The sequence below is a fragment of the Camelus ferus genome, chromosome 18 (genome assembly GCF_009834535.1).
Source record: "Camelus ferus isolate YT-003-E chromosome 18, BCGSAC_Cfer_1.0, whole genome shotgun sequence".
NCBI classification, from domain to species: Eukaryota; Metazoa; Chordata; class Mammalia; order Artiodactyla; family Camelidae; genus Camelus; species Camelus ferus.
In genome coordinates, this window is record NC_045713.1 from 37542894 (window position 1) to 37567224 (window position 24331).

The following is a 24331-nucleotide window of genomic DNA, read 5'->3' on the forward strand; positions in this document are numbered from 1 at the left end:
AACTACCATGTATAAAATAAATAAGCTACAAGGGATCTATTGTACAGCACAGGGAATACAGCCAACATTTTATAATAACTGAATGGAGTATAACCTTTAAAATTGTGAATTACTATGTTGTGTGCCTGAAACCAACACTGTAATTTAATGGTACCTCAATGCAAAAAGATGAACAATGGCTTCAGGGTGTGGCGTGTTAAGTGGCATTACAGGGATAGGTTCAAGTGACAATGGAGGCACTGAAGTAGAACCAGTCTCCTGGAAGTAGTAAGAAAAACGCTCCAAAGAGGAGATGCCTGACTGTTTTCCAAGGAGAGAAAGGGTGTCCCTTGATGGGCATCCCTTGATGGGCGTGACGAGAGATTCCAACGTGTGGAGGTGGGCACAGGTGCCAGCGGGCATGTGCCTGCAGCGCCAGCCTGAGGCCAGGTCTGTGGGGCACCAGGCGGAGGGGTCAGCAGGTGCCAGACAAGAGCAGACGGAGCCTATTTGTGGGGTGTGTGAACCCAAACTCCGTCTGGGAGACACCTCGGGCACAGGTGCACACATCCATGTCTCTCCCGCCCCTGCCAACTCTAAGGAGTCATCCAGAGTGTGACAACTTCCTCCTGCCCCTCCACCCTCCACCCTCGCGACCTCAGCCCTGCCTGATGCTGAGACATCCGGGAGGATGGCCATGGTCTCCCCAGCTCTGGCTTTGACATACACGAACAGGAGCAGATCACAGCTGAACACCACGAACCAGGCAACCTTCCCAATCCTTGACTAAGTTTTCTAGGGAGAGTCTTGTAAATGCATCTTTTGTTACTGACGTGGGGTATTTGATTTCACCATTTTCATTAACCCCCGCGGTAAATACTGAGCCTGAATTTCTGCTCCCAGAGCTCCCTTTCAGCTGCCTCATATTTGCAAACAAGCACAGGCTAGGTTGTTCCTTTAAACTTGCTCATCCATCAAAATAAGGCAGAAACCCTCGCACGTTTTTAAGTTAAAAAATACACTTCTAAAAAAACTACTGGGTCAAAGAAATGTCGTAATGCAAGTTACAAAACATTTAGAATCACCAACAGCAAAAGTACCATCTACTGACAGTCACGGGGAGACATGTGCTGAAGGGAAAAACCAGTCACCCTCAGGTTTAGTGAAAATAATCAAGAATGCAACGTTTGAGTCAAGAAGTGAGAAAAAACACCAGGGGACTCAAAAGAAAGCATAAGGAATAGAGTAAAAGATAATTAAAGGAATAAATTAAGAGGTGATTTATGATAAAACAGGTGACATAGGTAAATAAACTGTAATAGAGCTAAAAGTTCCTTGAATCTAATGAAACAGGCACAGCTCTGGCTGGATTGATTAGGCAGGAAGAAGATGCACAAATGATCAGTGATAAAACGGGAAACACAGCTCGGAGAGGGCAGGGAGTTTTACAGGTCACACGAGATTAGCATAAACAACAATAAACAAGTTGGTTGGGTGACTTGGACCATTTTTAGCCAAGTATAATGCAAGAAAACTGACTCGAGAAAAGGGAAACCCGAACAGATCCGTAAATCATTAAGGAATAATGGCATAAGGGAAATTGAAACCTTTCCCAGAAATCAAACAAGTGAAAACACCTGTCCCTCACAGTTTCACGGGAGAACTGTATTAAAGTGTCAAGGACCGTAATCCCCACTTAACACGGAGTTCTTCCAGAGAAATAGAATAAGAGGAAAATTTCCCAGCAAGTTTTATTGTTACAACCTAGAGAGCAAAACCGCACACACAGAGTCCAGGAAAGTTTCATGCCAATTTCCACTGTGAACAAAGATTAAAAAAATCCAAATAAAATACTAACAACTGACTCCAACCATATGTATAAAAAAAACCACAATAAAACTGAATAGCGTCTAAATGTGGGTGGTTTAAAACAAGGAAAAAAAAATCTATGGGTACAATTTACCACATGAACAGAATAGAGATAAATGGACAACCAGGTGATAAGCTCAGTAGATAAGGAAGAAGTGTTTGATTCTTTGGGTTGATAAATTCAGGGCTCTTGGTGAAGCTGGGTGAGGGGGACTTCCTCAGCTCAATAACCCACAGCAAACGTTCGGCTCAGTGGTGAGCTCAGGAGGGCCCTCCTTTAATGAGGGAGGGAAAGGTGGGGGTGCCCAGCACAGCCCAGGTCATCCCTGACAGCACAAAAGCAAACAGCAACTCTCCCAGGGTGTGGAGATCAGAATGGAAGAAACAAAGTTGCCAGGGCAGATGGTACTCTGCGCTGAATTCAGTGTCTTCTAGATCCCACTAGAGTGAATACGAGGCCAGGAAAGCAGCTATGTACAAGATCAGGGGAAGAGCAGTACACTAAAGATCAGCTGTGCTTCCAGACACTGGCGTGATCGACCAGAAGGAGCATCAATGAGATGGCACCACCAATAACTATAAATCACCTGGACAGAAATCTACAAACCACCCGCAAGATTTTACAGAGGATGTCAGCAGTTGAACTAAAGGACATAAACTAAATAAGTGGATGGAGGTGTCATGGCCTGACATCGTAAAGATGTCAAGTCTTGTAAATTCACAACAGTTCCAACAGGAATACTAAATACATTCGGGGAGCACTGTTAGCAAACCGGATTCGTGTGCCCGATGAGCAGTAAGCTCAACGCTGAGATGTGGAGGTTCGCAGCCCAGGAGAAAGGATTTATGAGACAGCCGCTCAAGGAGACGGGAACACAGCTCAAACCTGCCTCCCTGATGGTGAGGGGCTGGGAAACTTATGGGATAAAGAAGTAGGGTGGTCCGGGCATGAGGAGCGTGGGGAAAGGTGATTGGAGAGAAGAAAAAGATGACACAATTGATGTTCTGAGCAGGTGCAACTCAACTACAGGCTTCTTCATGAGGCCGCACGTTTGGAAAATGGGGGCTTTGCCTGTTCTGAGGGTGGAGTTTTGGGACCTCTGACATCAAAAGGTCACTTACTTAGGCCCTAATGGGGCCTGTGTCCTAACTAGTCTTAACCAGCTGGAGCTCCAACTGGACACAGCTGACTCCAAGTTCCTGGAAAACAACTCAGGCAAATAGCTTATTATTTAGGCCCTGTTTGTGGCAACAATGAAAGGACCTTGGATCAGTGAAGGCAGGTAACGGGTGTAGTGGATCCACCTGAAGAGTGCCCTCGGTTTCTGCAAGACAAGCTAATTTTTAAGTTTTGATGACAGGTCTGTGGGAGTAAAAGTAATTATCATTAAACTCTTTGATGATTAAAAAGAGAATGAACCTTGGGGTTACAAGGCCCAATGGTATTTGACAACAAACTCCTTGAGTGGAATACGTTTTGTTGACATGTGATGGAAGAAATTTTCACATATTGAGGTATGAGGAAGTTCTTCTGGCTTATACATGAATAAACTTGAATTTTGTGCCAACTAAAACAGCCTGTTTGTGGCCTGTCAAACAGACATTGTACATCTGCCTTAATCATTAAGTAAAGGGTGTGCTGACCAGAAGTAAAGATTGTCCATTTTATGGGCAGAAGACCCAAACAAACATTTCTCCAATGAAGACGTACAAATGGCCAATAGGCCCATGAAAAAATGCTCAATATTGCCAAGTATCAGAGAAATGTAAGTCAAAACTACAATGAGAATGGCCATCATCAAAAGTCCATAAATGATAAATGCTGGAGAGGGTGTGGAGAAAAGGGAGCCCTTCTACACTGTTGGTGGGAATATAATTTGGTGCAGCCACTATGGAAAACAGTACGGAGACTCCTTAAAGAAAACCTGAAAATAAACTTAACATATAATCCAGAAATTCCACTCCTGGGCATATGTCCAGAAAAAAATTCTACTTGGAAAAGATGCATGTCCCCCAATGTTCATAGCAGCACTATTGATAATAGCCAAGACATGGAGGAATCTAAATGTCCATCAACAGATGAATGGATAAAGATGTTGTGGTATATTTATACAATAGAATACTACTCAGACATAAAAAAGGAATGAAATAATGCCATTTGCAGCAACATAGATGGACCTAGAGATTATCATACTAAGTGAAGTAAGTCAGACAGAGAAAGACAAATATCATATGATATCATTTATATGTGGAATCTTAAAAAGATTATACAAATGACTTATTTACAAAACAGAAACAGACTGACAGACATAGGAAGCAAACTAATGGTTACCAAAGGAGAAGTGGGTGGAGGGAGGGATGAATTAGGAATTTGGGATTGCCAGATACACACTATTATATGTAAAATAGATAAACAACAAGGTCCTACTGTATAGCACAGGGAATGATATTTGACACTTTGTAATGGCATATAGTAAAAAAGAATATGAAAAGGAATACATATATGTATAAATGAACCACTATGCTGGACACCCAAAATTAATACAACATTGTAACTCAACTATACTTCAATTTAAAAAGAGAATGTCCATTTTAGCAATAAAGATTAAATGCCCCCCTCCCTGGGATGCCAATGCTGGTCCTCCTTCCACTAAGACCCCCTTCCCAGGTGTCAAGGCCGTACTGATTTGCTGTGTACGTGCTGATCTGTTTTTTTTTTTTTTTGAAACTTAAGAGAATGTTACCCTGACTTTCTCTGTTCTGACATTCTCTGTTCTGACATTCTCTGTTCTGACAAGATATAAAGCTGTGCTGAAAACCATGCTTCAGAGCAGTTCCACAGAGTTACTTGAGATGATTAAGACCAAGTTGCCTTCTTGCAGACAGCTCTCTCGGTCATGAGCCAAAAGAAAAAAATTCTTAATAAAGTTCAGATGTGCACAGTTGCTTGTAAGAGTTCTTAAATTTTAATGAATTGAGTCAGGGGTGTCTGTGATAAGTAAATTCTAACTACTGAGGTTGTAATATCCCATCTCAAGGTTATGTGGCTCTCACAAAAATATTTATTTTCAAAATTGTATTTGTTCCTATGTTTATCAAAGAAAATTGCTTTTGTTCATTGAAAGCTATAAACAATATTTGTCATTGGAAATCAAATTTATGCACTGGCTTGTGAAAATGAAACTACTGTCTTCATTGATCCTACATAATTAACTAACTGTGAAAGTGAAATAAACACAGTGATTCTGTCAGATTTAAGTTAAAACACAACAGGAAATCTCATCTTTAGATAGCAATAGCCAAGGCAGTTTTGAGGAAAAAAGTCACGAGGAAGGGGCCCTGCCCTCCAGAAACTGAGACTAATTATGTCATTGGTCCAGGGATAGAGAAATACCCTGATGGAATAAAAGTAGAGGCCTCAGAGGCAAATCTCTGCATGCATAAGGTCCTGGCATCTCAGAACTGGCATTACAAATCAGAGAGGTGGGTGACTAGCTGTGCGGTAAAAACAAAAGTGGATCACAAAATTCACACCATTCATAAAAATAAATTCCAGTTATATTAAAAATGAGAAAGAAACACAAATATTTAGAAAAAATATAAAATATCTCTTAGTGTCCATAATATATAAAGAGCCTCAAGTATTCAATAAAAACAATATTCCAGTAGTAAGTGAGTAAAGGCTCTTTCAGAGGGAATGGTGAATGGTGGGCTTATCACTTGGAATCTCCTAAGATACCATCCTGTCCTGCGGAGGCCTGGATCATAAAACATGGGGTTTCTGAGACTACTTAATACCCAAGTCTCTGAATGTGAATCAGGGTCCATCACCTCTACTCATGGAGTAAGATTTGGCAGCCGTGAGTGAGGTGTAATACCTCCTCATGCTGTGGTTGTGGCTGCCGGCAGGCCCGATGGGGCCATACTGGCCTTTCTGCAGCATCCAGTCCAGGTGTGGTAGGCTGGTAGGCCCAACAGCTGCTCACTCAGGTCATCATTGAGAATCTGCTGGAACTGCAGTCACAGGCTGAGCAGGAGGATCTGCTTTGACAGGGACCCCGGCATTCACTTGACCCACCCCAGGTGTCGTTCCTGGAGGCTCTGCTTCCAGCCCACTGCAATTTCCCAAAGGTGCATTAAAGAACCTAATTCCTTCTCTCAAACAGTGAGTCTGGGTCCTGTATCTTGCCAAGCCTTTCTTGGTCCAGATGCCTGCAAGCTGTTCCCAGAGGGGACCGAATGCACCTCTGGAAGGATGCTGGACCCACCTGCACTCAGAGAGACACGGGGGACGTCAGCCCCTAGTCAGTACCCACAAGAACTTTTCATCACGATAACTTTCAAAGACACAGAAAAATTGAAAGAATTTTACAGTAAGTTCCCTGCACCCAACCCCTAGATGCTCCAGGACATTTTTTAATGAGATATGATTCACATGCTATAAAATTCACCATTTAAAAGTGCACAATTCAGCATTTTCAGTGTATTCCCAGGACTGTGCCACCATCAACACGGTCCAGTTCCAGGACATTTTCCTCAAGCCCATTGGCCATCATCTGCCTCCTCTGCTCCCTGCCCTGACAACCACGGTTCACCTTCTGGCTCCCTGGATTTGCCTCTTCTGGACATTCTGTATAAACAGAGTCACACACTGTGCGGCCCCTTGTGTCTGGCTTACCTCACTGAGCATGATGCTTACAATGAACATTTACCTTATAAAGCTTCTTGCTGAAGCCCTTTTGTGGAAGCTGGCCTCCACTTCCTGAGCATCCAGTGGTTCTGAGGGGCCCTTTCTGGGGAATGTTTGTCAGGCCCGCTCCTCTGTCTGCTTCTGTCCTACAGGAATCTGTTGAATTCCCTTGTCTGTGGCCGCCTCTCTGCCGTTTGCCTGGGTTCAGGAGGAGAAGTTACATATTCTCCTGCTTTTCAGGCCGTCATTGAGGGCGGGAGGTCTGGTCTGGGGTCTCTGGGCCTTGATGCACTGCCTACTCCAAGCCATGTTCTCCTATGTCTCAGGCCACAGAGGAGTCACCCAGAACAACCCCAGGCTGGCGAGCATCACCAGGGGCTTAGCATCCCCCAGGGGCAGGGGCATGGCAGGTCAGCCTGAAGGTCTACAGTTGTCACTGGGCCTCCTGGGTGCATGTCTGTGGGCTGGTCCCATATCCACCCTCAATGGGTGTTGCCCACTCCATTTCCCAGTGAATCATGTGGCAGACCCACCAGTGGATGGATGGTAGGGGCGAATGTGCAGAGACTGGGATGGACTGGGGCTGCAACAAACCAAGCCCCTCTGGGTGGCCTGGGATCTGCCCACATCCCCTCCCCCGGCAAGTCACTGACTAATCAGCCTACCAGGTCCACGCCGGGAACATGTATCTCCTTCCAGCCTCTCCCAGCTTCTGGTGGCTGTTGGCAGCCCTTGGCTTGTGGCCACACCCCTGAAGTCTCTGCCTCCGTCTTCACTTGGTCCCTCCTCTGTGTCTGAAGGGCGGACAAAAGCTTTGGGGGACACTCTGCAACCTAGTACACCCAGTGTGTCTGTTTATGGAATCTGTGATGTTGCTTTCACTTGCCAAAAATGGAAAGGAAACCAGTGAAAGAGCAGAGCTGTAATGAATAATTTCTAAAGCAGGAGACGGTGTGGTGTGTGTGTGTGTGTTAGAACAAAGAAGACCCTCATCGAGGCAGAAAAGGGCGGCTGATAAAAGGGTGTGCTGTTGTTTTACTGCGTCCTCTTCTGCTCCAACTAGTCTGCGTAGGTCTGGTTTTGTCGCTGGGAACCCTGATTGAAACAAAGTAAGAAACAAAAGCATCATTATTCGAAGGTAATGATTCTCCATGTCCAGGGATTCTCCAGACAAGTCATTAGAACTAATCAGAGAGCACGAGCTTACAAGGTGGATGTGCAGAAATCAGTCCCGTTCCTCCCATCAGTAGCATTTTTAAAAAGATGACATTACAAAGCTGTAATGTACACAGAGATAAATTTGGTGAACATTGGATAAGATCTTTATGTGAGAAATTATAGCGTGAGAGTTCCAGGCAAGATGGCAGAGTGGTAGGACCATGAGCTCACCTCTCCTCATGACTACAATGAACCCACAACTGAATGCTAAACAACCACCGAAAAAAGACTGGAACCTAGCAAAAAAGAGCTTCTGCAACTGGAAACATAAAGAGGGAACCACAGCAGGACAGTAGGAGGGGGTGTGCTTGCGATATAATTGGGCCCTATACTCCCGGAGTGGGCGACCCACAGCTGAAGATTTGTTAAGTTGCAGAGGCCCTCCCACAGGAGTGAGAGCTCTAAGCCCCATCTCAGGCTCCCCAGCTCGGGTCCTGGCACTGGGAAGAGAAGGAGACCCCAAGACATCTGGTTTTGAAGGCCAGGGGGGCTTGGCTCTGGAAGCCCCATGGGATTGGGGGAAATAGAGACTCCATTTGCTTGAGAAACATACACGGAAACTCACGTGCACCAGGTCCAAGGGCAAGAAGCAGTGATTTCATAGGAACCTGGGCCAGACCTGCCTGCCTGCTGGATTTGGAGGGTCTCCTGGGGATGTGGAGGATGGCTGTGGTTCACTCAGGGGACATAAAACTGGTGGCGGGACATTCCGGGAATGTTCATCTACATGAGCTTTCCTGGAGGCTGACACCTTGATTGGATCATTAGCACCAAGACCCAGCCCCACCCAACAGCTGTAGGGAAGACTCAGGCCAAACAATATACAGGGTGGGAACACAGCCACACCCATCGTCAGACTTCCTAAGCCACAAAGGCCTCTAGACACGGCCCTACCCACCAGAGGTCCAGGACCAAGCTCCACCCAGCAGTGGGCAGGCACTGGCTCCTCCTGCCAGGAAACCTGCATAAGCCTCTAGTCCAGCCTCACCCACCAGGGGGAAGATACCAGAAATAAGAAAACAACAATCCCAAAGCCTGTGGAAAGAATCAACAAACACATAGAAAGATAGACAATATGAGGCAGCAAAGGAATATCTCACAGGCCAAGGCACAAGAAAATCCCAGAAGAAATAAGTGATGAGGAGATAGGTAATTTATCTGAGAGTTTTAAGTAATGATGGTGAAAGATGTTCAGAGAACTCAAGAGGAGTATAGATGCACAGAGTAAAGTTTTTTAGCAAATAGTTGGAAAACATAAAGAACACCCAAACAGAGTTGAAGAGTAAACCACTGAAATGAACAATACACTAGAAGGAACCAAGAACAGACTAAATTAGACAGAAGAACGGATCAGTGAGCTAGAAGACAGACTAGTGGAAATCACTACTTCAGAACAGAAAAAAGAAAAAGAAATAAAAAGAAATGAGGATAGTTTTAAGAGAGCTCTGGGACAACATGAAGCGCACTAATGTTCACATTATAGGGTCCCAGAAAGAGGAGAGAGAGAGAAAGTACCTGAGAAAATTTTGGAGAGGTAATAACCGAAAACATCCCCAACCTGGGAAGGAAAATAGTCACCCAAGTCCTGGAAGCGGCAGAGAGTACCACACAGAATCAACCCAAAGAGGAGCACACCAAGCCACATAGTCATCAAATTGACAACAATTAAGGATAGGGAGAAAATACTAAAATTAGCAAGCGAAAAGCAAAGACAAACACATACAAGGGAACTCCCAGAAGGTTATCAGCTGATTTTCAGCAGAAACTCTACAGGCCAGAGGGGAGTGGCACGATATATATAAAGTGATGCAAGGCGGAAACTTACAACCAAGAATACTCTATCCAGCAAGGTTCTCATTCAGACTTGATGGAGAAATCAAAATCTCCACAGGTAACAAAGCTAAAAGATTTTCAGCACCACCAAACCAGCTTTACAACAAAAGTTAAAGGACCTTCTCTAGTCATCAAACCATAGGAAAAAAGAAGAAAAAGAAGAAAGAGAGAGAAAAAGAGACCTACAAAGATTGCTTTGGCTGTTCGGGGTCTTTTGTGGTTCCTTATAATTTGGAATTGTTCTAGTTCTGTGAGGAATGTCGCGAGTATTTTGATGGGGGTTGCGTTGGATCTGTGGATTGCTTTGGGTAGTGTGGCCATTTTGATAGTGTTGATTCTTCCAATACAAGAATCTTTCCGTTTCTTTGTGTTATTTCGGTTTCAGAGTATAGGTAACCTGGTTAGGTTTATTTCTAGGTGTTTGTTGTTTTTGATGTAATGGAAATGTCTCTGCCAGTTATAAAAATTCTGGTTTTGGAAGTGAAAAAAATAAGTGAATGAAGGGCTGCAAATGGCAAAATATCTTTCATTTTTATGGGTGAGTTGTATTCCATTATATATATATATATACACACACACACACACATATACTGCATCTCCATTATCTACTCAGCTATTGATGTGTACTTAGGATGCTTCCATATCTTGGCAATGATAAATAATGCTGCTGTTAATAGGGTGTATGTATCTTTTTGAGTTAATTCTTATTTTGTGGTTGGCTTTATGCCTTTGATAACTATGTAAGTTTAAAAAGCTAAATCTCTAAATGTTCTTAGAAACAATGAGCAGTAATACATGTAAATTTTAAAAACATATGTGCAGTGAAAAAAAAAATCTATCAAGCCATGAAAGACGTAAGAAACTTAAAAAGACATATTACTAAATGAAAGAAGCCAGTCTGAAAGGCTACAACTGTGCGAGTCCAACCAAATGACATTCTGGAAAAGGCACAGCTACAGAAACAATAAAAAGATCATGGTTTCCAGGGGTTTGGGGAGAGGTGGGGAGGGAGGCATGAATAGATAGAGCACAAGGGATTTCTAGGCAATGAAATTATTCTGTATGATACTATAGTGGTGGCTACATGTCATTATGCATTTGTCAAACCCATAGAATGTACAACACCAAGAGTGAACCCTAATGTAAACCATGGACTTTGGTTGATAATAACGTGTCCATGTTGGTTCATCAATGTACCAAATATGCCACACTGATGAGGGATGTTGAGGGTAGGGGAGTATCTGGTGTGTGGGTGGGGAGGGCTGTGTGGGAACTCTGTATTTTCTGCTCAATTCTGCTGTAAACCTGAAACTGCTCTAAAAATAGTCTATCCAAAAAAAAGAAGAATTAAAAAAGTCTTTATGTGAGAAATTATAGTGCAATTAACAAAGGTCATAAAAGGTGGCCCAAATATATGAAGGAAATATGTGATGTTCAGGGATGAGAAAATGCGAAGTTAGAAGGATGTTCATTTCCCCCCAACTAATCTACAATCCAATTTAGTTTTGGTCAATATCTCATCAAGGTTTTCACAGCAGTTGAAGAGCTGATCCAAAGACATAAAGAAGAGTAAATAGCCAAGACCCGTCAAGAAATTTTAGAGGAAGAATAAGGAAGAGATTCCAGAATATGAAGACTTGACTCAGAAGCTGGAATAACTGATCAGGGATGGACAAAGGGGACAGAGGGACAGAGGAGAGGCATGGGCACAGATGCTGGTGTCCACGCATGGAAACCAGGTGTTGCATGTCTGTGGGAGACACTCCGATGCCCAGAGGGCACGGGGGCTTTACACCTTGTGCTCTTGAATGTGTGTGTTGCTGCTGGGGTGCATGGCCCCCTCCTTCAGTCCCACACATGAGGGCTGGGAGCCACGGATAGCAAGTGCCAGCAGGGGTCCAGCGGGGAAGTTCCATCTTATATGGGTTACTGACCATGCATATTGTATAAACTCACACCAACTTAGTCAACTTCCAATATAAAACATTAAGATAGTAATGAAGTCTTCCTTCCTAATTACTGATGAGAGATTCAGCCACCAGTGGGTTGCTTTAAATCCCAGCCTGGTCATCTGGGTCAGTCTGTTTCTTCAGCTGGAAAAATGGGGACAGAAGCTGCGGTCTTTGCTGTCTTTAAATAAGTAGGTTAAACGAGTGATCGCGTGAATTGGTGGATGAGTGAAAATCTGAATGGATGGAAGGGTACACGGACAGTCAGATAATGGGTGGATGAAGGAGAAACTGGAGGGAGGGTGGGAGGGACAGACCACAATGGTTCAGTGGTCTCAGCCTGAGCAGTGTTTGGACTCAGACACACTTGACTGAGCATCGTTGACAATTAGGTGGGACAGATATGCATGCCAGAGTGTTTATCCCATATGATGAAAACCACAGTTTTCATTGGAAACCACCAAAATGTCTGTCTGAGAAGAACTGGTTACGTAGGTTACCCCAAATCCATACAACTGAACACAGTGCACCATTAACAAGGATGCATTTCTCTATGGATGGGCAGTGGTGAGGGGAACGGGTGTTCACGGCAGCAGCACTACACAGCCCCCTCTTATGAATGTGTGTGTGCATGCGGGTGGTGCGTGGTGTGTGTGTGGTGACCACGGTTGTCCAGACTGGTTTCCGCTGGTAGGAAGTTACAGAGAATTTCAACTTAAAAAAAATTCTTTTGTAGCCTGAATCTTTTGCATTATATTCAAAATTTAAAAAACTACTTTCCTGTTGGAATAAAGGAAAATTCTCTATGTTTGAAAGCATCAAAGTGGATTTAAGCTCCTCACAAACATAGTTGTTTATAATGGGCAGCATCTCCATCACAACGGCCTTGGGAAGCAGTCTTCCCGAGGGGAAGTGCAGTGGTCCTCACTACTGGGGAGGGCCTGGGAAGCAGCAGGGACGCCGGCGGGCAGGAGAGCTGGCGGCAGGAAGAGCTGCCATGTGATGCTGAGAAGATTCGATCCAGTGCAAAATCCAGATCCTTTGCAAGGACTCCCAGAAACACATGGGGAGGACTTCCAGTTCTTGCCAAAGCATCAAAGCCAGGAAGCTTGAGTTTATGGCTAATGTAGTTCTATTTGTACCCAAAGGACCTTCTTCCCTCCAGGTCTTAGTGACCTTGAGCTCTCTGCGCCCTTTCCAGACACCAGTGTCCGAGTTGGGACCCTCTACCCAGTTGGGACCCTCTTCCCAGTCCTTTGAGACAACCAAGCACTTTTGTAACACCAGCACCAGGCAGCCACATCCTTGACCTGATGACATCCTTGAGCCTAGCATCCTGGCTGCAGGCTTGGACTTATCATTGGCCAGTTTCTTCTGGTCTCAGTCCTTCCTCTGATCCTATCACTGAATGCCCTCCTGGTGGTGTGGTCCTGACCCTATCGAGGCAGCCAGGTATTCTGTCCCTGGGCCTGGCTGCTTAACAGCCAAATCAAGGACCATGAGGGAGCTGCGGTCTGAGGTTGACCCTCTGAGATTAGGGACCCCATCCCCATAGTCAGCACAGAAGGCAGGACACAGGGTGTTTCTTTTGTGAAGTCAGTGCTATTCATGCCCCCAGTGTCACTCCCCCTGCTGTGGTGGCAGTCTTGGGTTGTGGGCACCAGGCCAGAGGCAGGAGGCTGTGAGGAGGTGGAGCCCTGCCAGCCTGCTTGCAGATGCTGGAAGCAAAGGGTCTCAGCCACAGCTGGAACATTCCGAGCCTTGGCCTCATAGGCCAGGGTGCAGTGTCCAGACGCCTGTTCCTCGGTTCCACAAGTGTGGCTGTCCACATTCTGCTGTCTTCAGTGTAGGGCTCTTCAAGAACCAGGGACCCAGGTTTCTCCCACAAGCCTGTATCTTGAAGGCCCTTGGGCTCATCCTTTCCCTTCCAATACCCTCTGCCCATGGCCCTGGGCAACCTGGTATGAACCTGTCCCCACTGGAGGTGGCTCCAGGTTCAGGCATGCCATCTCCCCAGTCACCTTCCCCCGGGTTCCTGAGGCACAATGGCCCTGAGCCACTCTGAGTCATTGTCACCAGTGACCATGGAGGCGACTGTGAGCTTGGAACCCAGGAGACAGGAGTCCTGAGCAGGGCTGGGGAATCTCCTTCCTGAGTCATCGATGGGAGAGTGAGGCACAGCTCATCCCTGAGCAGTAGAAGAGGCACCCGAGGGGTGAGGGGCATGGAGGCCTGGGGGCTGGTGGACAGGGAACCTCGGGACCCATCCTGGGTGGGGAAGGTCCTTCCAAGGCCCCTACATTAAAAAACACCTGAAGATACCCTGATAGGCCAGGCCAACACTAAGGGGAGCGAGGTTGTGTCTGCACACCTGAGCAGGAGGGGAGAAGTCAGCTGGGGCAGGGGTGTGGAGGGAGCATGGTCTCCAGGTCTGGGTGCTGGTGGCCAGCTTGGGGCTCCCAGGGCTGCAGGTACCCAGCTGTGCACCTCCAGCAGGAGAGTGTCCCCAAGCCCTGATGTGCAGAGGGCTGAGCTGGGGCCAATGCCCTTCTAGCCTGGGAAGGGGAGAGTGAGGACCTTGGTGTCAGCTCCCCTCTGGGGCCACAGCCCCCAGCTCTGGCCTCCTGCCCCAGAGTTTGCCACATGATACTATGGGTGGTTTCCAAAGGGAATTCACCCAAGTCAGAAGATTAAATCTATCCATCTACTTATCCATCCATCCAGTCACTGCACCCATCCACCCATCCACCCACTTGTCCATACGCTTCTCTTGTGAGACAGGGTCTGTTCTCTGGATTAAGCAGTTGCCTTGTGAATGTGACCCAGGATATGATGTGAATCTCTCTTCATCTCTGGGGACATGTTTGCTCACCTGGGTATCATTCAGGTGAGAGCTGCTGACCCTCCTGGGCTGGGAATGAGTTCTAGAAGCCTGGGCAACATCCAGGAAGAAACACCCCTTAGGCAGCTGCCTGTGGGGCTGGAGGTGGGTGGACAAGGAACCAGGGAGGTGTCTCAACAGAGATAAAGCTTGGACAGGGGGGCACGGCTGGGGGTGGGGAGGGATGCAGGGAAGAAGATCCAAGAAGAGGGAAGAAGAGGTCAAATGTGAGTGTGTTTCTGGGGCTGCCCCAGAGCAGGCACCAGAGCCGCCTTGGCTGAGCTGCTGGGCGCTGGCAGACATGACCCTCCTGGGGGACTCGGCCTGCACCTCTTCTCACCCCCTCGGCAGGGGTGGGAGGCAGCCGGCCCCAGGGACAGGTCACACCCCTTCCCAGTCTTGCTCACCATCCAAACTAACGCTGGCCTGAGCTTCATGAGGACTGTTTTTGCCTTGTGTTTCTGTAAATTCTCCTGGGTCTAGGAATCTAGCAGAACTAGAAAGACTTTTGCATCAATGAATGAATGAAAGAATGAATGAATGAATGAGTTTCTAAGGGCGAGTAGGAATGGCTGATTCCTCCCTCACGGGTGAGAAGCTGTGTAGAAATGCACCAGCAAAAAGCAAGTTCCCTGGCACATGTCCACCGCACTTTTTAAAGGGCATATGGCAAGTCCTGGCAAGACGGCCCAGCAAGGCCCGCACTCCAGGTACAGCTGAAGCCTGGATGGAGGGGTGCCCGCAGAGCTGCTCTGGGTGGGGACAACACCCTCACCACGCCGATCAGGCTGGGGCCTCTGCCTCTGCTCTAAGCCCCTCCGACCACTCCTCCACCAATGATCCCAACCATCCGCCCACAGGAGGCTGAAGGGGAGTGACTGGCCAAGGGGCCCAGAGATGAGAGGCTCCAGTGTCGTGGGTGCCCGCCGGAGTCAACAGGGACACTGCTCCTGGGCCAGGTGGCTCCCGGGACTCCTGTCCTTCCCCCTCCGGTTTGCTTGGCTCCTGAGCCAGGCGGATGCTTAAGGTCACGCACAGCCTGGGATTCTTGCCTGAGTTCCTGCTTGCTTCCCTGGAGCCTGATCCTTGGGTGAAGTCCCTCCCTCATGTGGCTGTGTCCCTGGGCTGCAACAGGGGGCAGGGCAGCCAGGCCATCTTCCCAGGGGAGGGCAGGAAGAGGGGACAGAGCTGGGCTGGGAGCCCCTCCAGCCGCAGCCCAGGCCTCAGGAAGCTCGGACACGAGGGGCAGAGGTGAGGACAGGGCCCGGGACACTGAACAGAAGCCAAGAGTCTTAAGGGGAGGAAGCTCAAGGCACCTGGGGCAGCGACTTATACTCAGGGGACCCTGTGGTCACTCCTGGCAGAGGGGTTAGTTCTCAGGCCCGATGGGAGCTAAACCCAGAACAGGAGAGACTGACCCCTGTTGCCCAGGGCCGGGGCACACTGGGCATTGGAGGTGCCCCAGCTAGGAGGCAAGGCTGGAGGGAGCAGCCCTAGGAGAGGGCCCTGGCCCGGGCTTCACCAGACTGCTCTCAGCCTGCGGCAGGGCCCACATGGCAGGGCAGGGGTGGTGAGAGTGTCCCTGGGCTCACTGGGAATCAGCCAATCACCCTGGTGGCTGCCAGCACCCGGGGCACCCAATCCCTGTGCCCCATACCCATCTGCCTGCTCGAACCCCACCCTGACATTCCCTGAAGGGCTTCCAGTCCTCCAGGTGTGGCCTCCACCCTAGGAGCCAGTGGCTTTCTTCCTGCCCCAGGACCTCTGTGTGACAGGGAAGGGGTGGGAGGCCAAGGGGGCAGGCCTGGGTGACGTGGCGCCAGAGCACAAGGAGTACCTGGAGTCTGTGTGGGGCCCTGGGCAGACGTGTCTCCAGGTGAGGGTCCCTGGAGGGTGGGAGGTGCTGGCCTCCACCTGCACCTCCTGCCCTGGTCACCCACTGTGGGCATTCCTGGGACTGGGGTACAGTGGGCCCCCACAGGTGTGTCACTGGGAGAAAGCTGTCTCTGAGCCAGGTTCTTGTTTCTCCAGCAGCCCTGGGTTTTCCCACATGGGGGACACAAGCAAAGGCATCTCCCCCCCAGCCCTGGGCAGCAGCCGCGGCTGTGGCCATGGCCATGGCCATGGGGGAAGGTCAGAAGGCTGCTCCTGCTGTTCCCAGATGCTGGGGCTCAGCATCCTCCACTCTCCCTCTGCCCACGGATGTGGCTCCCTCTGCTGCTCCTTGTGCTTCCTGTCCTGGGAGAGAGGGGTGAATCCCAGGGCAGGCCATCTGGCTGCCTGAGAACCCAGGCCCCAGCCCGCTGGACAGTCTGGGGCCCCTCTGTGCTGGGCATTCCCAGCCAGGATGCAGGGGTCCTGCCGCACCCATCCCCCTCGCTCTAAGGTCCAACCTGGGCCCTCAAATTGCCCTGGCTTTTTCTGCCCAGCTCAATCCCCTGGAGGCAGGTGTAGGATCACATCCAACCCAAGCTGCTCTGGGAGCAGTTGTAACCTGCACTCGGTGGGTCTGCGTGAGAATCGTCACAGTCCTGTGCCTTGTATAACTTTCAAAGTCCTTCCCCAAAGTAGTTCATTTGTGCACAGCTCAAGAGCAAACCAAGACCCAGAACAGGGACCAAGGCTTTCTAACCCCCCACGTGCCAGAAACTTTCCCGGGCCTTCTCTCACCTACATCTTAGAACAACAGGCGGGGGGACCCTGCCTCTCATCCCGGCAAGGGGACTGACGCCTCTCTGCTCTCCAACCCAGGAGCAACCCGCCACCCACAGGGCCCTCTTACATCTAAAATAATTGAAATTAAATAAAATACAAATTTTAGTAGCACAAGCACATTTCAGGTACAGAGCCTGCCCATCACCATGGGAATTTCCACTGGGCAGCTGTCTGCGGTTCAGAAAGTTGGCCACAGGGGACAGAGTCTATAGGTGGAGGTGGGAGGGGAGACAACCCCGGGGCCTCACCCCTGAGCCCCAGTTTCTACAGAGGGGGCCAGTGGGAGGGGGCGTCACTGGGCTGGCTGGTGACCCTCCGGCCATTCCTACCCGTCTCTCCACCAGTGAATGGCTCTGTCCCCGAGGCCCACATCGTTGGGGGCACAGTGGCATCCCCCCGGCAGAGGCCCTGGCAGGTCAGCCTGAGAGAGCAGGGCCTGCATGTCTGCGAAGGCAGCCTCATCAGCCACCAGTGGGTCCTGACCGCTGCTCACTGCATCTCCAGGTGAGTCCTGCTTCCCTCGCTTTGAGAGGCCCAGGCTGCTAGAGCGAAGAGACAGTACCGGACCCCTGACCCCCACAGGACTCACCATCCTTTACAGGCCTTGGCGGGTGGCTCAGATTCCCACCAGCTGGCATCACTCCAGCACCTGGTTCTCAGACACTGGCATTTTCTTCAAACCATGAAAGAAAACATATTTTAATGATTTGACAATATGCAAAAGAAGGAATTTTTTTCCATTTTTAAAAATTGTGGTTAAATACACGTAACATATAATTTACCATCTCAACCATTTCTAAGTGTACAGGTCAGTGGTAATAAATACCTCCACGCTGTTGTGCAGCCATCACCACCATAAATCTCCATAGCTCTTTTCATCTTGTAAAACTGAAATGCTCCTGGGACACATTAACTCCCCATCTTCCTTCCCCAGCCCTTGGTGACCATCATTCCACCTCTGTCTCTGGGGACCTCATAGAAATGGAATCATATAGTATTTGTCCTTTCATGTCTGGCTTCTTTCACATGGTATAACGTCCTCCAGGCTGAACCATGTTGTGGCACGCATCAGAATCCCCCGCCTTTTTTTAATGGAGGTACTGGGGATTGAACCCAGGATCTCATGCATGCAAAGTATGCGCTCTACCACTGAGCTATACCCCTACCCCCCAGAATTTCCTTCTGAATAATATTCCACTATATGGATGGACCATGTTTGTGTGTGTGTGTGTGTGGGGTGGGTAACTTGATTGATTGACTTTAATGGAGGAATTGGGCTTGAATCCAGTATCTCATGCATGATAAGCAGGTGCTCTACCACTGAGCTATACCCACCCTCCGAATTTCCTTCCTTTTTAAGGCTGAATAATATTCCACCATATGGCTGGACCATGTTTTTTATGTGGGGGCGGGTAACGACTGACTGATGTATTGATTTTAATGGAGGTTCTGGGGATTGACCTCATGCATGCCAAGCACATACTCTACCACTGAGCTATACCTTCCCCCGACTCCAGTCTTTGGGAGACCCCTTCCCATCCCTGTCCCATGTCAACTTCCTATCTGCCTGAAGTCTCAGCTCAGCTGTCCTCTGATGCTGGGAGGGGGCCTCCTGATACGGCTCCCCCACTCAGCTCGCCTGACTCGTGCCTGCTCTCTCTGGTCCAACATGGGCTATCTGCCTCTCCCTGCTGCCCAGATCGTGCCTCTCTGTCTCCACATGGTGTCATTGTGCACCTGCTGGCCTCCCTGCCCAATGTCCAGTACTGAAGCCCACCTGCCACCCACTGCTGGCCTTGCCCTCTGCCACCAGGCGGCAGCTCCCTTGCTGTCCATCTGGCCTGGGAAATGCAGGGCTGAGTCCATTCTGTCCCCCAGCAACAGAGGCCCCATTTCATGGATGAATTGTCTTACCAAGTGGGCCGGATGTTTACACTGGAGTCTTCTCCCCAGCCAGCCTGGGTTTCTTAGGGACCAGGATGGAGTGGCCAGCCCTGTGTTCCCCAAGCCTAGATCTGACCCAGTTGGCTATGGCTGAGCAGGGTCCTGTGGGACTGAAGAAAGCTCCCAGCTGCAGGGCCCTCTCCCAGCAGGAGCCAGTTGGGGTGGAGCCAATGCCACCAGACTCACCATCCTCATGGCCCACTGTGTCTCTTCCTGCTTCTCATACAGCTCAGTGAATCTGCAGGACCTGACTGTCCAGCTGGGAGAGTCTGTCCTGCACACCAGCCTCCGGAGCTCTGTCTCTGCAGCCACCATCAGCAGCGTCCGGCACCCCTCCTTCAACAGGAACTCACTCCAGGGTGGTGGCGTAGTCCTGGTGAAGCTGGCGTGGCCCGTGCCTTTCTCCTGCACCATCAGACCCATCCCTCTGGCCTCGCTGGGCTCCAGCTTCCCCGAGGGCACCCTCTGCTGGGTGACCGGCTGGGGGGACATCAGGCAGAATGGTGGGTGAGGGGTAAGGGGCTGGGGCCGGAGGCAGCTGCCCAGAGGTGAAGCAGAATGCACTGCCCTGGGAACAATGAGTCACCCCCAGCCTCTCTGCCCCGACCCCATCCCCTGGGGCCTGGCCCAGGCCTCATCCTGCACCACCATCTTTGCTCAGGCAGCTGCCTCGCTGACTGCACGGTGTGCCACTGCTTACCCCGGGAAGGAGCCTGTCCAGCTGCTGCCCTGAGCAGGCTTGGCCACTCACCTAACTGGTGGTCCCCAAGGGCCTCTTCTGCCACCCTGACTGTCCACCCCACCCACAGTGGCCCTGCCTGGAGCCCCACAGGCTGCAGGAGGTAGATGTGCACATCACTGGCCTGCAGAGATGTCACAGGTTCTGTCACTCAGAGCCCATCACCAAGGAGATGATGTGTGCTGGCTACTTCCAGGGCCAGAAGAGCTTCTGCGAGGTCAGTCCCTCTGGCTGGCACTCTGGTCCTGATCCTCCATGGGGCCTGGGGAGTCACTGGACCCCTCTGGACCTCAGTATCTCAAGGACAATGGAGTGAGGACGTAGAGCTCTGATCATAGGGAATCTGTGATGTGCCTCCATCATGCTTACCAAGGACCCCCAGGTCCCTCTCTAACCTTAAGTGACCCCACAAGGCAGGCAGGATCCTGGACTTGGGGTGGGGGGGTCCTCTGTCTTATCTCTGCGATAGAACAGTGTCTGGTTTGGAGCTGAAGCTTGATGAGTATTTAGTATAAGACTGAGTCCAGAGTCATCCTGACAATAAAAAGCCAGGAAACTCAGGCTCTGACTGTCAAGGAGATATGAGCAGGTGCTACAGAGATAGAGGAATGGAGTCCAGGCTCAAAGAGGCCACATGACTTGCAAGGGTGACAACATGCATCGGAAGCAGTGCTCAGGCTTTGGAATAATAATAATAAAGTGACTGTATCTCAGCTCTGCTGTATCCTAGGCTGTGTGACCTTCAGCAAGGTGCTTGACCTTTCTGAGCCTCAAAGGCCTCAACTATTAAAAACAAAAAGAAGGCAGATAGAGCTGATGTTCCAGGGCTGCCAGGAGGAACAAATCAAGGATGGAGACCTGGCCCGACTACTCTGCCTGGTTACCTGGAGCCCCAAAGAGCTTGCCCTGTGCGTCCTCCCCCTGCCTCTAGCATTCAGCGCTCTCGGTCCCCATGCTCCCTGACTTCACCCTCAGTCTGAGAGCTCCCATCCCCTGAGCCCCACTGCCTGTTTGTTATTCTTGCTTCTTTCAGGGTGACTATGGAGGGCCCCTGGTCTGCCAGCTCCAGGACAAGCGCTGGGTGCAGGGGGCAGTGGTGAGCTTCAGCAGGGGCTGTGCAGAGCCCAGATTCCCTGGGGGTGTACACCAGGGTCTCTGCCTACCAGCCTTGGATCCAGCGCCACATACTTCTGCCGGGATACTTTCACAGGGGCTGACCCCCTCCCTGGGGCTCTGTCTGCCATTCTTGCATCATCTCTCCCAAGTTGCCCGTTTCTGTATGTATCTTCCTCCCTCTGCCTTGCTGTCCCTGCCTCTCCCACTCCACACCCTGACTCCCATGTGGCCAGCGGACGCTGGAGCCCATGGCCTGGCTTTAGCAGAAAGATGGCCAAGGCATGTGGGTGGTTTGACTTGCACCTGTTCAAGGCAAAGAGCTGGACCAGGATGGAAACACAAGCTGGGAGAGGGGCTGTCCCTGGGGGCTGTCAGCAACCATCCCCAAACACTAAAAGCTTAGTAAACCTGTTCCCCTGGCCTGTTCATCTGAGCCATCAGGGAGGGACTGCAGGACCACTTATCCTAAGCAGAGACCCCCAGAGGTGTACTGGATACCCATGGTCTGGGGTGGGGGTGTGCGGTGGGGGTGGGGGATGTAGAGGGTGCCAGCTCTCAAAGCAGAGCCCTAATGCTCCCCCTAGGCAGGGAAAGCTACGTAATTGGCAGGGTCCCTTGTTAAAAAGGAAGGAAACGACTTTTTTCCCCATTCTTTTGGAGTTTCCCACGGGTTTTTAATTTGCTATTTAAGGTCTGGCTCCCGTGGGCATGCGGACACCCGCAGAGTGAGCAGAGACGCTCCCGGGCAGGGTGCAGCTGGGCAAGTAGGGAAGAAGGCCTGTCCTCGCCTAGCTCCACCGTCCCCCACCCACCCCCGTCCCACGTGGCGCACCTCCCGGCTCTCCTCAGTCCTCGACCTCACCCGCAGCTGCCCCGGTGGCCCGCGCGGCCCACTCGTGCCCTAGAGGCCAAATCGGATGCTCGGCCCGACGCTCCGCCAGCCGCTGGGGGTCTGCGCCCGGACTCCGGGCGCGGCTCGGACACAGCATCCCTCGAACCTGCGGAACCGGCGCCCAACTAAGGCGCGCGGGGCATCCAGCGGTGCTGGGTCGCACAGCGGTCGCTCCTGATTGGCCGGCAGGCTCTGCGCCCTCGCGCCCGTGTCCTCTCTTTGGCAGCCGGGAGAGGAGGGCGGCCCCGATTGGCTGCCGCACCCGGTGCGCGCTCAGTCCCCGCCCCGGACCTACCACGCGGCAGTCCCCAGGTGGGCTTCGCCCCGCACAGCCCTTAATCCCGCGAGCCCCGCTGGGAAGAGGGTCTCGGCCCCGGTTCTCGCCTATCCTCCCGCCAGGCACAGGATAGGAAGAGGATCCGAGGGGACATTCCACAGTCCTGGAAATGAGGACGGAGGGCTTTAGCTCCTGGGTCCAGACAAGACCAAGAGGGGCCTGGAGTGGGGTCTTGTGGCCTTGGAGTCAGGAGGAGTGGAACTTGGAGTTGGAACCGCGAGGCTGCGCCTGCCTCCTGTGCAGGTGTGGGAAGGCCTCTCCCCTCCTTGGAAGAATCTAGGGTCATTGTTGAAAGCCTGCTGGAATCCCCCAGTACCTCCCTTTAGAAAACACACTTACATATTTAAAATTTGCCAATTTTAAGTTTACTGTTAAATGAATCGAACGAAAGTATCCAGTCATGTAACCACCACCATAACTGAGTTATACAATATTTCCACCATCCCCTCAACGGTCCCTCCTGTCCCTTTGCAATCATTCCCCTCCCCACACACCAACCAGGGAGGGGGTGGGAAACTCCTGGGAGGGAGAGTGGGAGGGAAGAGAGAGGAGCTGAGGGCCAGGTTCCACTGGTGGGTCCGACCTGTTCCTTCTGCACACCTGGCAGGAGGACATGTCACCTCCAGTTGTCCCCATGTGGACACTATCCCCTGGCAGCAAGTGACAGACTCAGGGGTGCACAGTCAGACCACAGCAGGGCCAGGTGTCCCGGCTGCAAAGCTTTTTCTCCCCAACTAGACTGGGTTGGAGTTAGAGCCACCCCTTCCAAGAAGCCCTCCTTGGTTACTGTGGAGCACACTGCCTCCTCTTTGTCTTTCAGGACCCTGGTCTTTGGGGTTCCTCAGGAGGGTCCCAGTCAAGATTGAGCCCAATGGAGACAGCTCCTGCCCCCAGGACTGGAGTCTGTGCCAACATGCGCTCCCCAAGGTCCCTGTCCCCCAGCCTGTCTCTGGGTCCTGTGGTCTCCAACACAGATCAGACAGACATGGCACCAGCTGCCCGGCCTGTGGCAGCCCCTTCCTGTCTTCTGTCCTGCCAGGGCCTGATGACTGAGCTGATTAGGGTCCCTGGGAGGGGCTGGGACATCCACCCCAGCTCCTTGCCCGGGTCCTAGGCCCAGGCTAGGGGGTCTCTCACAGACCCTCTAGGTCAGTACCCCTCTCTTAGGTTGAGGAGACTGAGGCACAGCAGGGCGACCTGGTGGTCCACCAGGACATGGCTTCTGGGTGGGGGTGGGGTGAGGGCAGGGCCCAGACTTGCCTCCTTCCTGTCAGCACCCGGCTGCAACTCAAAAGTGCGTGTTCCACATTTGACCTGATGACAAATAAGGACGACAGGGTACCACCTCTGTGTGCAGGGCCTGCACCGACCCTATGAGGACTTCACACTTGTGAAGGTGGCCTCACGGGAGGGAACCTGCCCCGGTCAGCTGGGCATGTGGGGGGAATGGTGAGGGGAGCAGGGTCAGAGCCCAGGCCACCTGTACCAGTGTAGGGTATGGGAGCAAGTCTGGAAAGACTCAAGTCCTCTGACTCTGGTACCCACCTCCCTCCCCCAGTACCCAACCCTTGTCCTCCCATACCACCCCTCCCCCACACCCCCATCCCCTGAGCCTTTCCCCATGAAATACCCCTCCTTCTACACTCCACCTCGCCCAAGGTCAAATTATACAGGCTTAAGAATGTTCCAGAAGTTGTTTCCCTAATAATGGACAGTGATGCCCCCTGTGGAATGGGGGAAAGAGGAATGAGGAATGAGGGTGGATTTCTATGTATCTTCTCAAAAACGTCTCTCCTCAAGTTTTTACAGCAAGAGTGTGCTATGTTTGTAATTTAAAATGATTCTAGGGAGTAGGATTATAGCTCAGTGGTAGAGTGTGTGCTTAGCATGCATGAGGTCCTGGGTTCAATCCTCAGTACCTCCATTAAAAAACAAACAAACAAATAAACTTTAAAATGATTCTAGATTAAGACGGAAAGTGAGAAACTCAGTCATTGCCCTAATATGTAGCTTCAAATCAGAGTTGCAAGTTGATGAAGAGCCAGGGCCCTGGTCTCCGTTTCTCTGGGAGGTGGACCCCTGGGGCCCCTCTGTCCCCTTCTCTCAGTGGGGCTGCAGGGGCAGAAGTCTGTGGGGCTGGGGATAGACTTGGAAACACGAAGGAGGCTC

General features: G+C 50.7%; 1 protein-coding gene and 1 non-coding gene across 2 annotated transcripts; one reads left to right on the forward strand and one right to left on the reverse strand.

The window, feature by feature from the left end:
- Positions 1-16530: 16530 nt before the first annotated feature.
- On the forward strand, positions 16531-23028 carry LOC106730123 (prostasin). The gene is made up of 8 exons (XM_032459478.1): positions 16531-16552; positions 17479-17638; positions 19307-19550; positions 19888-20034; positions 20851-20913; positions 21839-21955; positions 22052-22137; positions 22983-23028. Exons 1-8 carry the CDS (start codon positions 16531-16533, stop codon positions 23026-23028), a joined length of 885 nt encoding a protein of 294 aa, XP_032315369.1.
- Positions 18227-18298, reverse strand: TRNAA-UGC. Its single transcript has one exon. It is a non-coding gene; the product is annotated as a tRNA-Ala (tRNA).
- Positions 23029-24331: the final 1303 nt, after the last annotated feature.